Below are 15,058 nucleotides of genomic sequence, written 5' to 3' on the forward strand. Positions count from 1 at the left end.
TCCTTGTCGGCTGTGGCTCCGTAATGCGTAACATACTAATCAAGGTCAGGAGTGTGTCCTTAGATAGATCATGGCACTTCATGGTACACACACACGCTTACATCTCAGTCATAATATTGTCACCTTGGAGACAGGCCTCTCCTTGACAGTGGACATCATCATGAGATATGATTGACAGACGTTTAGCTGAGCACATTAAATTGTCATAGTAGTCGGGACGGGGAATAACAGAATATCAGATTTATAAAGTAAGTCGTTAAGTAAGCAGTTTAAACCATGAATCAAAAAGCCAAAGGTATCAAGGTCTGTCGTCTTGTTTTCTTCCATAAATAATAATCAGATTAAAAGTGGACACAAAAACTATATAGAGAATGAGATGAAGGGGGGGAAAAGATCAAACAAAATTCAATTATTTCTATTTAGTTTGTCCAGGTCCTCAAAGAAACACACAAATAAAAGAAAATAACATTTAATATTTTTTTAATCCTATATCTTTGTACTTTAATCCATATGGCGCCATAGAGGCAGTGTCTCCATTTTGACGTTGTGTCTCATTTCTCATTCTAATGGAAAGCTGCTACCTGTAAGCCAAACCATTCCTGAAACAACAGCTTCCATGGGAACATCCATCCTCTTTAAAGTGTCTATGTGCCCACCATTAATCTAAACTTGCAGGATTCATAATCCCAGTCAAACCTCCTAATCAACTTTTTTAAGAGTTGGTATCATAGTAGTCGGGACGGGGAATAACAGAATATCAGATTTATAAAGTAAGTCGTTAAGGAAGCAGTTTAAACCATGAATCAAAAAGCCAAAGGTATCAAGGTCTGTCGTCTTGTTTTCTTCCATAAATAATAATCAGATTAAAAGTGGACACAAAAACTATATAGAGAATGAGATGAAGGGGGGGAAAAGATCAAACAAAATTCAATTATTTCTATTTAGTTTGTCCAGGTCCTCAAAGAAACACACAAATAAAAGAAAAGAACATTTAATATTTTTTTAATCCTATATCTTTGTACTTTAATCCATATGGCGCCATAGAGGCAGTGTCTCCATTTTGACATTGTGTCTCATTTCTCATTCTAATGGAAAGCTGCTACCTGTAAGCCAAACCATTCCTGAAACAACAGCTTCCATGGGAACATCCATCCTCTTTAAAGTGTCTATGTGCCCACCATTAATCTAAACTTGCAGGATTCATAATCCCAGTCAAACCTCCTAATCAACTTTTTTAAGAGTTGGTATCAGATTATGAGTCGTCTGCCAACCGAATCGGAATCAGAGAACCTTCTCCCAGCAGAAGGTCTCATCTGAATTCTGACTCTTCCTACAGTGTGTGCTGTTTGTCCACCCACATCTTGGACGGTCACCAGCAGAATCAATTAAAAAACATCCTTCCTTCTTTTCGCTACATTAAGCTTTTAATTCTCCCTTCAAGAGTAGTCTCTGCAATCTGTTTTTTCTAAGGGCAGAAAAGTATTTTGAAGCCATGTCCCAGATCCATTATATACATATATATATATATACAGCAGAGAGATTTAACACGAGCCTTGCCACATGTACCACATCTGAAAAAAGCTGTTTGTATGCTTCACTCGTAAAGCAGGAGAATGGTGTCCCTGCAGGAAGATTTGAAAGAAGTCATTATTTTATGTGTATGCAAAGTCAGACAGGTTAACGACAGGAGCTGTGATGATCATAAATACTGAAATACAAAAATGAGTAATCCCTGAGACAGTTGTAGTCAACACTCACTGCATCGGCTGCATCGTGCAGTTTGTGGTGTTGCCTTGATGAGATGTGAAGGCTGCAGCCAGTGAGCAGGTTTACATTGGAAACTATCAGTTTTCCCTTGTGTCATATGCTACCACAGTGTGTTGAGATAACAGATAGTTGTGTCTCTGTACTTCCCCACAACCTCGTCCAACCAGGCTTACGTCATTGTTTTCCAAAAGCTAAAGAACCGCTAACTGCTTTAAGAACATAATGTTAAGGAGCACATAGGACATCTCTTGATGGCCATTGTAGCAACTGCCTTAAAAAAAATAATGTTCCCTTCTTTTCTTATTTTAATAACAAATTTAACATCGTAGAAAGACTGAGGATTTTTACCTGGAACTTGAAAAATATAACTTAATAAGAAACATCCTTAGTTCTGCCCTGACACAGTGCTGGAGTTAAGGATATCTAAAACTATGTTCAGATGGAAACCAATACTCCTATATTAACCCCATTTAAAATAATAGTCTGTTCTAACATGTAAACAGGAATCTGAATGAAATGCTCTATGGGCAACTCATTTAAACATCATACTGGGAATAATTTCGTATTCAGAATAAGGCCAGTAGTCTGAATATTGCTGTCCATGTAACTGGGTCATTGTGTGGTACCGTGCACTGAAGCAGTCTCTGTCCATAAGGCCACAGCAGTTACTGCTGCCGTTTAATCCCAGGATGTTGCATTTCAATCATCACAAGAAAAGGCTTCGTTGTGACCCAGAACTATTTGTAAAGGTCAGTTTGTGAAAAGCAATGTCACAATTTCAGGGCTGACGTTAGTTTTTTTATTGTGGGACTTCTGCCGGATCAATTTTGGACACATCCTCCGTTGATTTTGCAACTTCCCATCATAGTTAGCTTTTCTTTGGGGATGTAGAAAATCAGAAAAAATAAAATCCATTTTCACCTTTTGGTTGTGTCTTCACACTCAGGTCCCACCTCTGGTCTTCACTCTGCAACAAATAATCTCCTCTCGTTCTTCCAATGTGAACATTTGTATGAGCTGGCCTGAGAAAAGACTGCTAACTGTGAATATGAGCTCTTTGTTTTCTCAGCTGTTTTTCTCACAATTACTGCTCTTGATTATACATTTTCTCTCAGCTTAAGGGTTGTCACACTATTACTTCTAAATCATGTAACTGCATATGTCAGTTTACTACACTGTAGTGTGTAATCACTGTAAAATGACATTGTTACAATAGAGTCAGTGACTCATAATAATTCAATCAAAGAAAAAAACTGTGCTTGATTGTAAATAACTCAAGTGACGATTAAAGGGCTGTATGTGTTGTGGATTAGAAAAGTAACTGATTAACACTGGTATAGCATTAAACAATGAATCAGCTCTAATACCACAGCTCTGATCTGAATATCTGTTAAATTAGCGTGCAGGATTTCTCATCAGTCTTTTCTTCCTTGTTGGAAACGTGATGGGTGGATGTTGGATGGCGGCCGTCACACTCGCAGCTGCACTGGCCGCGTTGTGTTGTGTTGAGCTGAGGATTCAGCAGCGGCCTTTGTCTGAGGGCTCGTCCATCACGCTGCCTGCTGGAGTCGGCGGCGGTGGTGATCTCTGTGTTTGAGTGTCGAGGTTGAATATTTGATCGCTGCGGTGTTAAGCACCATCAGCGCCGGTGTTGAAGCTCAAACGTGTTGTCGGATCTGCTGCTCAGCCGTTGCAAACTGCATAATATTATTTTTATTTTTGTTCTCTTTTATATCTTTTAGGTTTCCCCTGCTCTTCTTTCTCTCTGTGCTAAATGTTCCCACAAAGGGAGGTATGGTGTCAACCAGTACATGTTGTTGTTTCTTTTCCTGTTTTCTACAAAAGAAGTGGATAAACTTCAGCAAATGTTTCAGTGAAACAGCTCATTGTGTTCTCTTGTTTGACGGCATCGCACTGCAGGATAAAGACAGGGCCATATGCACGTTTCCCACTGTCTCACAAACACTAACGGAACATTACCAGTAGACTAATTGAGTAGTGGTCTCCAGTGTGGGAACAATGCACCTGCAGAGATGCACAAGCAAAGGCTGTAATTTCCTTTACAATTTATACTATATCATCATGGTCAATGAAATATTTGTAGAGTGAATAATTATGAAAATGCATGTGACAATTTTCCAGTGCAGATTAAAAACCAAAGATATTCAAGCTACAATAGTACTGGATGAAGAAAGGCAGAAAATATTCATATCTGAGAGCGGAAACCACTGAAGTTTTAGCAGTTTTTTGGTAAATTAGTAAAACGGTCCATTCATTATCCACTAATTGGCCTTAATAATGGTCCTAATGAGCTGTTTAGATCTATTTTCAATCTCAACACTTACAAACTGTATCCAAGTCTGTAAAGATGTATATTACATTGCTATCCTTATTATGTGGAATATTTGGATTTAAAAAGAGATAAAATCCCCAATCCTTCTAAATCCTACCATTCCAGGTAAACCCTGAGGTGGTGGTCTACTGCTGCCACTGGTCATGACCCCAGGTTGTACCACATTGTGATTGTGGGACCTGTGTTCATTCTTGTGTTTGACCCAAGTGTGGATCTCAGAGGGGATCCTGGAGGCTTAACAGGCTTATCCCACCTTGTCATCCCTCTTTGTCCCCATCCCTCCGTCCTCGTCATGCCCCGACGCACCTCCGCTGCACACACACTCCATAAACACGGTCAGGGTCGGCATCTGCTCGGCCTCATACGTTAGTGGTTGTCAGTATAGGGGTCTGGTCCTCTTAGGATGTCTTGTTACACAGATGTGGAGGTTGTCTGCCCTACAGTCGTATTATTGTGTCTATTTTTAAATATTTTTCTTTCATTTGTAATTTTTCTTTTGAAATGCTGAAAACATTCAGAACACCGTGCACCCAGCTCAGGTATAGGAAGGTGAATGGTTCCAATGGTTCCTGTGGTAAACAAACAGATTTGTTTTTTGTCGTGCCACCTGAGATCATCTCCTTCTGCATCCTGTTTATGTTAATACAGTTGACATGGGCGACATGAATTATTTATGCTTGTGACAGGATCACACTGGTGTTATTTGCCATCTGCAGTAATTGCAGAAGAGAAATTGTCCTCAATGACACGGATCTTAAAATTAAAGGAGCTAAACGCCTCAAGCTGAGATTTACCATAAATAACTTATCAGTACAATAAATGCAGATTAGTTAGTACTTTTACAATTAAGAGCTGACTGCTTTTTTTAAACGATGCTCTTCTGTGTTGGGTTTTGCAAGAAATATTTGACCAATTGGGGAAAGGAACATTTAAGTTGTTTTTCCACACCTCTACCTAACAGCGATAATAGTTCTTTTGTACAATCCTGTTTTTCTCTAGACTTTACTTCACCGGGGCCACAGCAACAATTGTATTGATCTGTTATATTGATAGTTAGAACTGTGGCAGCATCTTAATCAGGTTGCTGGATGTCAGTGGTGGAATCTCATTTAGGATATTTAAGAAGTGCAATCTTGGGGGTGAGGTCTACTTTTTGATTATAAATTAAGTAGTGATTTTCTGTCCCAAAAATTAAAATAATTTTCATCAAGTAACCAGCTCACAGAACCTCTGATTTATATGGCGAAGGCCGACGCCTAGGTTTGGAACCACTGGACTAAAATAATGAATTGTATATAAGGTACCTCTAATCTATCAACACCTCAATGAGCTACAGCAAAATTTAAGATTAATGATCTCATATAGAATTTTTACTACAGAGACGTCTTAGATAATTATAATTGTTGTCCAGAATTGAACAAGGCTTCTCCTTGTGCATAGTCCCTGCCGCTGCTGCGTCACTATCGGGTGTCCTCCTCTGACCCCCACCTGTCATTTCACACCCACTGTCGTAATCCCCCCGACCCATCACAGCCCCAGCATGCAGCTAAACTCTCACACTCATCCCTCGCCTTCTCTAATATGCACGACCCCAGGAGACGGCCACCAGCTCCGGTTTGATACAGTCCCTTCTCTCGCTGTCTCTCTGTGTGTGTCCAGCACACAGTGTAAGTGTGTTGGGTTATACCAGGACAAGACTTTATCTAAAGGGATAGTTGAAGGAGCAGTGACGTAAACACAGTTTTTACAGATTTATTGGACGTATTTAAGATTATCAGGTTTGGAGGTTTGTTAGTTTAGGATATAGGATTATTATGCACATATTTACAATCAGTTTAATTGAGATGATTACAATTATTGATATTAAAAAAATGATGCGTTTGCACAATCTCAGTCACAAAGCCTTTGTGTTTCTGTTTTTGTAAAGAAACTTGGATGTATGATGCTCCCATGGCAAAGATATTGTGTGTGTTTACCTTTTGCTTTCATCTGTGGCTCCCCCAGTCGCCCTGTCTGCTTCCAGCCCTGACAGTTCAGAGGACGGTGCTGCCTCTGGGCGTCGTGCTGAAGTGAACGATGACTGGTTTTTAATGGAACTGGGTTTACCTGCAGGAACCGACAGAGTCCTCTGACATCCAGTCATCCTGTCTCCATCTGATCACCCCGAGCCTCAAAGGAATATTTCAACCTAGAAATATTTTCAAATTTCATATACCGTTAATCCAGACGTCCCTTAACCAATCTACCTCGAATATCAGACATAATTTGAAATAATAATATTACACGTATTTTAATAATCTCATAATTTCGAATTGTTGAGGGGTAACGGTAGCTTGATGTCATTTTTTTCGAACGTATTATTTATGTTTAGGGGATTAGCGGTTTGCTGAACAATATGCACAGTTTTATTCACTGAGGTAAAGATATTTTAATATGTCATGTTAAACTTCTTGACTATAGTATTGAAAGGCAATTCTTTGTGCATTCAGGGGTATTAAAACATCCATCAGATAAAAAGAAGTGAGAAGAAATAAATAAAATACAAATTAGAACACAATTTATAACTAGTGGAATATAAATAAATAGCATTTGAAGATGAATAGGTATTAAATCAAACAATTAAATTGAAAGGCCAACTGAAATTAAGATTTTAAACACAAAGAAACAGTATTTGAAAGGCCACTGAAACATTTAAATGTCTTTTAAAGGAAAATCTTTGCTGGTAGAACTTACAATATTAATGACATTCCCTCAATTTTCATGATTTTAAAATAACATCTCTCCTTAATGTGCTTTATGTGCTTCACTTGTGATGTATATGTAATGAGATGCAGTGGCCCGGAGACAACCCAAGACAAATTCCCTATGGGACAATAAATTATACCTTACCTTGAGTTACCTTAAGTTACCTTTTCTTTACCCTAATAGACCTTTCTTTACCTCACCTGACTGGCAGTTGTTGTATTTTAATGTTTTGCTTGTGGACACAACAACTCAAATTCAATCACATTCAAGAAAATACCAACAAAAACTTCCCTTCACAGGCTATGAAATTAGCTGTGAACATTATTTCCCTGAACTCAAAATAGAAAAGACCCTTATTTGACTCCATACACTGCTGACACTACAGTTTATTTTATTTGTATTATTTCATGTCAGCATTTTTCAGTTTTTGGTCTATTAATTATCAGGTGCTTAGGATTATTTTTGTCCTTTGAACAATATATGAAAAAAAGATCCAAGCATTTGGCTGAGTTTCATGGTCATTCACACTCTTGCATCATCTTTATTATTTCTATACAGTTTATACCGGATGTCTTGTTGATGTGATGGTTTACTTCAGGGACCTCACTGTCGAGCAACATACATAAACTGAAATGCTCTTGAACCATCTTGCATTTATTTAGGTTCATGTTTTGCCTCCTAATGAAACAACAAATGTCCTTATGTCTCAGGTCAGGATTAGTTGAATGTATAATCTTCAGTGTGTTTGCTGGTGGAGCAGTAAAACCTGTACAATATGGACCAGGACTTATTGTACAGTAACAGAAACAAAGATCCGAAAGCTCACTTTATTGTTGAGTCAGCAGTGTTTCCCAATTTAGGAATTGAATCACTTCATTATCTCTTGGCTCGTTACGCTCTTATTTCTATATTTTTCCTTTTGCCCGACTTCATCTTTCACATAATACAAAAACACTGTTAAAGGGCTGAGTGTCCACAGTTGTTCTGGTTTGTTCTGTCTATATCCTTCATTCACTGAGCCGCCGTTCTCAACTCACATAATGAAGCACAGGAATCAGTTGGTTTTGCTGCTTTTTATCAATTTTTCACCAAGAGGGTCTGAGCCAGCAGGAGTTTGAGCCAGCAGATATTTGATCCCTCATGTGGGAGTAGAGAGAATGTGTCCCCTGTCACCTTCCAAAAAGCTTTCCAAACGCCCTGAATAATGGCTCTCATGTGTGTTTTACTGAGCCAGTGCTGCAGAGATAAACATAGAAACACTCCATTGGAACATTTTCCTAATAGAGACGCAGCTACAGGAATAAATTGCTGAAATATCAAGTGGTGGGCTATTTAGAAATGACAATGCACCAGTGATAATGTAGCTACCAGAGCCGTAGTACTCAATGTGAACATGTCTGCTCATTCAATCACTTTTCTCTGTCTTTGCTCATTGTCGGATTTTTACTCACTCACACACACACACACACACACACACACACACACACACACACACACACACACACACACACACACACACACACACAAACGGACAAGGACAGTGGAGAAAAGCCTTAGCGAGCAGTAACAGGAGAAGACAGAGAGCTGCAACCTAAGCCCTGAGTACAGTGTCCTGAGCTGCGTCAGGACAGAAGTGTCCACATGTCAGACTACAATGGACGAAGAGTGGGAATGCATTTTTTAAATCCTTAAATTATGCATTGGTTTTATGGTATTTAGCAAAAAATGTAAACGATTGTGACTATTGATGAACAAAATTGGATTTAATCCTTCACATTTCACACATTGCGCTCTACAGATCATCACAGGTAAAAAAGGTATTTAGACATCTGACAGTGTAACCTTGTTTGGCTTCTTTTCCGAGTTTCTGTTCAGTCAGACGTCTGTGGGCAGGTCGCGTCACGATCACGTACGGCTGACTGACATATTGTAGCGAGTCGATTCCTCTCTCTCACTCTCAATCCTCTCTCTGAACCATTTTCCCTGACATCTTTTTGAGTTCATGGTCTGTGAGAGATGTCATTCACGGCTGTTTTGTCTCCCTCTCTGCACTCAAGATGTCAGGAGATTGTAAAGAGCCTGTAGAAACTCCTGCCGGTTAAACACTGGCTTCAATGGGATGTAAAGAGCTTGTAAATAATGCAACAGTGTTAAATACCATATTTGCAGTCGTCTGTCAGAGATTATCTGATGTAATGAATGAACGTGTTGTTTTCTGAGGCTGTAGCAGCAAAACACTAGAGTGTGCTGGATTGAGGAATAACATATTCGCTTTACTCGTCTCTGGCATAATTTCTGCTGCAAATGACATGTAGATTTTCCGGAGCAATGGTGTTGAAGACTCTCATGATGCCATGCTGCTTCAAGACTTCATCAAACTGAGTCTTTTATTGCTTTGATACCAGATCCTTAGCAGCCAAAGTTCCATAGTGCACACTTAAATAGGATTTGTTTGTGTGTTGACACTTCATGTATAGGTCCAGTGTGTAGGATTTAGTGACATCTAGTGGTGAAGTGTCATGTAGCAGCTGAATAACCCTCACCTCACCCGCCCCCTCCAAGCATGTAAGAGAACCTGTGGTAGCCTTCAGTTTAAAGGTGTTTAGTTTTTCCAGTCTGGGTTACTGTAAAAAAAGATGGCAGCCTCCGTAGAGAGGCCCCGCTCCTGACGTAAATATACAGTATTTAAATATTATATATTATTAATATCAATTTCTGCAAATAGATCCCTTTCACCTAAATATTACACACTGAACCTTTACATCCTTTGCATCATCTATATTCAAGCACTATGAATCCACGCAACAAACAAATTGTATTCCTTGGCCTAACTTGACCAAAAACTTTCTGTAAGCTCCTCATCAGAGTCAGTGACTTATGATTCAGTGACTGACCATGAACAATTGTCTGCACTCTTGTGGGGTTAAATGTCTGCTGGACTTTGTTCCAGACAGCTCATGCGTGTTCAGCCTGCTGCGCTGATTACACCCTCTGTAAATACATAAATTCATAAATCACATATTCCTGGATGCTCGTGACATCCTCCTTCCATCCACACCGTCTCCTCATCAGTGCATAGGATCACAGATCACTGCTAACCGCTCCTGCAGCCCTGCATGAACATGAGGCCGCAACACGTATATATCCAACTGCTCATTTAAAATTCTCTTCTCGCAGACTTCTTCTTCCTCCAGCCTCACGATTGAAGCGCTTATTTATCCTTTTAATAGAACAACAACAGCTCACAGCGCTTGTATATGCTCCTGCCATCCATAAACAGGGAGAGCAGGAGGGACTTCTCCGGCTTCTCCCGAGGACGCAGCAGACCGGGCTCCTTGAAATTTGCTTCTCTGCTCCCGGGTGTTCCATCCACATCAATGTTGAATTGTGCTCTCTTGTTTACCATTTTCTGCACATAAGAGAAGCAAAACAGCTCAGAGCAAAAGCAGAAGCAGTGTATAATGTGAGTGGAGCAGCAGGATCCCGGGCCGTGTCATGTCTGTGTCCTGGCAGCTCCAAGATAGCGCCGGCTTCAGAGAGGGGGGGGGGGGGGGGGGGGGGGGGGGGGGGGAGGAAATGAGTGTGGAAACGAGGTCTCTGGTTTGTGTGTGCTGGTTGCACAGGGATGAGACAAGTGAAGCACAACCAAACCTTTTATGATCATACATGCTTTAACTGTTGACATAAATGTATTAAACAACTTTATTTCATTTGTTCGCACTTTTCATTGAGACTTAATTCTGATGAAATATTCAAACCAAACAAAGGAAAAAAGTGAATGAAACATTATGCCCGATGTTGAAAATCCAACAGAATGAATTCAATCTATGGCGGAAACAGGTGCACTCGCACAAAGGTCTCTCTCACCGGAAAAGATTGAGAGTGACCGGTACACAGACATAAGAGTGAAACACAGAACTGCTTTACATGTCACAACTGCAGCTGAAACTATGAGGTCTGTCTGCATGGACGGTAAAATTCTTATGGACTATAGCGCATTTGTGGTAGGGCAAGTTTTCTGTAGCTCATGGTAGCGAGATATCTCTTATGTTATTATGAGAAACTATGGTCGGAACTGTAAATAGAAATAATCGAATACAGTTTAGATTATTAATATGAAACACTGATTTACAGTTGAGACTAACTCACGATTGGTCAAGCGTGTATCGACAGGACCTACTGCAGGTCTTTCAGTCTGAACTGTCTCTGGCTCCAAATGCACAAGATGGCATCTTTCGTATCCGGGATATTTGGGCTTCATTTCTGGATAGTTGGAGGAAGTGTTTTTATTGATCTTTATTTACAGTCTATTGTTTGCACTCGAGTTGTGTTTGCAGTCACCGATTTCTTACATACTCGCATTTTCTTTTGTCTTCAGGTATATTGAAAAATGTCCATCACAATCCAACATCTTAAAACTGCTTGATTCATCCAAACTATCAGCTCAAAACCTCAACTATATACAACACGCAGTGATGGGTTACAGAGGAAAATAGGCACATTTTCATAACTCAAGCTGATCCTGTGAATTTCTGGCATAGTTTGGTTAAATAAATTAGATTAAAAAGAGCTTCTGTTTTTCATTGAAGTTGAGCAGCATTAGTAGCCTAGAATAAAACCTAGTGATATGTGCAACATAATGTGAGTCATTCTGTTATTCTGCTTAAAAGATAAAAACCTCATGGTGTGAAGAATCATGACCAGTGTAGAGTAGTTTTCCTTCCAAAGAATAAAATGACCTCCACTCCCATTATTTCCTTTTTCATGTTCCACTACTTAACCAAACTAATGTTCTTCTTTCTGTAGTCTCTCTTGAAGACAATTTATCTCTCTTGTCATACCCTCCAGCCTTTTCTTATCACCCCCCTCCTCTCTTTCTATCCCCCTCTTTTTATCTGCACACCTCATCCTCTCACGTCCATTATCGAAATCATTCCATATGCTTAGCTCAGTCGGAGCAGGTGGCGAACCACAGGTGGACCCGGCACCTCCGCTCCGGACTGGCTGCCGTCCTGCGCACCCAAATTCATGTCGCCACTCTGAGCAGGGGAGGGACGGGCATGGAGGAAGGGAGGGGGGGGTGCAGGACGGTTCTGTTTCATGTTGATGACCAGGTGGTTCAACTGAGTCACCGCGTCGCAGCCTTGAGGCAGGACGACACGAATCCTTTATGCTAGAGCTCCTCAGTGAAATACATTTCCCCTCTTCTAGCTCTTTGTTTTTTATATTGCCGGTTTTCAAGAACGGATTCGAAATTGCGGTATTGCAATTTCACTAATCACATTTGAGCACATAACTGATTTATTTGAAGAAAAGGAATGAAGTGGGATCATGAATGCCTCACAAAGGGTCTGTCTTTAAGAGACAAATACTGGCGGCGAAAAATTTGGTGATCTATTCGTATGAAAACCAATTATAAGAAGCATTATACCAATTTTCTGGGATAGTGGTGACATTTAAGAACGTGCAGTTCGATTGAATTCGTAGGCGTTAGATTCTGTTCCACTCTTCATTTAATGTAACTGCAAATATCTGCAGACGGATGTTGTACAGTGCCAGATGTGTGAGTTCACTGCCTCAGGCGAGTCATCATGTGTGTGATACAGAAAGCAAGGACTCTGCAGTATGACATCACCCAGAACTCTACTCTGTAGGTTCAGTTATGTATTTATTTAACCAAGGATGGAAATGTATTGATATGTGACTGTCCCACTCTCAAGCTCATGTCTCCCTGACGCTGAAGGAGTCGTGTGCGAGTGCTGGCTGGATACACTTGAGCAGGGGAATCATGCTGAGGGGGTGGGAGATGTGACAGGACTGCAAAGTTTTATCAACGGATAAAAGGAGCTCTGTTGGTGTCAAGGATTTGCTGAGAATAAAAGGAGCGACGACAACTCCACGTTAGCGGATCACCTCCACCATCTTCATGATCCTTACTCCATATCATATTCCTCTCTAGATTTTCACTGAAGCGTTATTTCTGCAAAGGTCAGAACACTGTAACCATGAGTCCATTGTGTGTTTTCAGACGTAGCGTTATCTTGGATATACTTGAGCACTCGTCTGACATCTCCTGAATAATTCTATTTGTTCTACTTTGAAGATTGTCTCTTTTTCTCTCCTTTGAGAATTTGTGAATGTGTGCCCTTGGAGCACGATCAGAGACTATTAGTGAGATGTGTTTACACTTCTAAACCTGGTATGTGAGGAGTGTTTACAAAATGCGTTTCCCTTGGCACTAAGATGATTATTGGACAATAGACGATTAATTGTACCTGAAAGTAAATGTTTTAAATTTGACAGTTTATCTCACATGATTAGAAGTGATCCTAACCACAGTCACAGATGTGAGCGTTTCATCTGTCATCTTGAGATAAGTGAATCCTTTGCTGACATGCAAATGAATGAGCATGAGTTTTTCTGCATTTTAAGGACAGATTATTTTATACATTTTTAGGGTTTACAAATGGTAAATTTTGTTTAGTTTTTAATTAACCAATGATTTACTGATAAGATGTTAAACTCAGAGACAATGATTGTCCTCAAAAAAATTGTATCCTCTTCATCTTAAGAGTCCAGCACCGGTTTGGTTCTGTTCACAATTTTACAAACTCTAATGTTCAGAAAACGTTCACTTTCCTCATATTGTCCTCTGCTGCAGCTCCTCATTTCAGCCTCTGTCTGAAGAGCTTGGTTTTAGTTCCTGTCCCTATAAGATCCGCCCCTCCCAGTAAGGACCAGTCTGTTCCTATTGGTCAACCGCTTCGAGGCATTTTTCTTAAACGTCGACCTCTGCTCTGGCTATTTTGCGAGCATTATGGAAATATGTGTGCAATGTGTGACATCAGAATGACATGTCAAAAATAAGTCTGATTACTGGGAAGATACTTCAGCAGCTTCAGGATCAGTGTTTTCTGTGTGGGAGAGGAGCTCCCTTCACTGCGGACTTTGGGCTTCTTACTTTGAAGAACTTTTTCGTACACAAAAACTATAATACATTATCTCCTTTAATAATTGTTATGAATAACTATTTAACAAACTTTTTATGAAGCGTGACATGGTGAAGGTATATTAGAGATAAACATGACTTCAAAATGAAAGTAGCCCTTTTTCATCTCAATAAAATTATGTCATTTCCCTGTCTCTTCTCTTAACAGAAACACCCACCCTCGACGCCTCTGGCTCCTTGTCTCTACCGAGTGACCCCACAGCCACAGCAGCTCCCACCCGCCCTTTGACTGACCTGTCGGCGGCGGAGGTGGTGCCTTTCTCGGCCGCTCATTCAGACGCTGACTCAGAGTCGGAGGGGGGAGGTCTATCGGGGCAGCCTGCCTTCTCCTCTGTCTTAACTGTCATGGCAGGAACTGTCAAACATCCAGTGAGCCTTGATCAAAGTAGAACCTCGCCGACTGCCGCCAGGGACGAGACACACACCACCCAATGGCCTTCACATAGTTTCAGCCGTGGCTCAGAGATGTCTTCCTCACTGTCGAATGCGGGAGATAGGATCCCCCCCTCCGGCTCAGGTCTGACGTCTCACCAACACAACACACAACTTGTGGCTGTTTCATCACCCGTCTCTGGGCCATCGCATGTCTTCTTTATGGATGGAAATACGAATGTCTCATTATTTTCATCTTCCTCAGAGTCATCTCCTTCATTGTCACCATTAATGTCATCACCAGCTCCATCCACTCACTCTTTGTTGTCGTCTCTGCTTTCAATCTCCCGGTCATCTTCCACTGAGTGGATAAGCAAAGCTGCATCGACTCAGGGTGAACGGATTGTGTCCGGCCCTGCTCCTGCAACAGAAACAGCAACGTTATCACCAGCGAGGCCTCACGGTTTGACAGCCAGTTTAAAAACTGCACAACTCACCACTCCTGCAATCGTTGACCTACCAGCTGCACACAGACTGCAAAGCACAACAACCAAACCAGCACACTTTGCAAGTGAAACCAGTGATGAAAATAGCAATAAAATAACCAAAAATGCAACTTACTCATCAGCAGATCAAATCTACGCAGCAAGTGGAACATATATTAACTCAAAGGTGATCACCACACCAGCAACCAGCGCACATACGTCATACTCTTCTCCTAAACATGGACAAAATCCTTTAGAGGCTTTATACGACCTCACTCATAGGAAGCTCCCAGGTACGAACTCTGTATCGGCCGATAATCTTACAAT

The 15,058-nt window shown here is 40.7% G+C and overlaps 1 protein-coding gene across 1 annotated transcript in view; it reads left to right on the forward strand.

Annotated features, from left to right (window-relative positions):
* Positions 1–15,058, forward strand: part of kiaa1549lb (KIAA1549-like b) — a 57,620-nt gene that overhangs the window by 8,901 nt on the left and 33,661 nt on the right. The window contains exon 2 of the mRNA XM_053419289.1: positions 14,023–14,391. Within this exon, the coding sequence (XP_053275264.1) occupies positions 14,023–14,391 (369 nt within the window). The remainder of the gene's footprint in view (positions 1–14,022; positions 14,392–15,058) is intronic.

Source organism: Pleuronectes platessa, chromosome 1 (genome assembly GCF_947347685.1).
Source record: "Pleuronectes platessa chromosome 1, fPlePla1.1, whole genome shotgun sequence".
Taxonomy (NCBI): Eukaryota; Metazoa; Chordata; class Actinopteri; order Pleuronectiformes; family Pleuronectidae; genus Pleuronectes; species Pleuronectes platessa.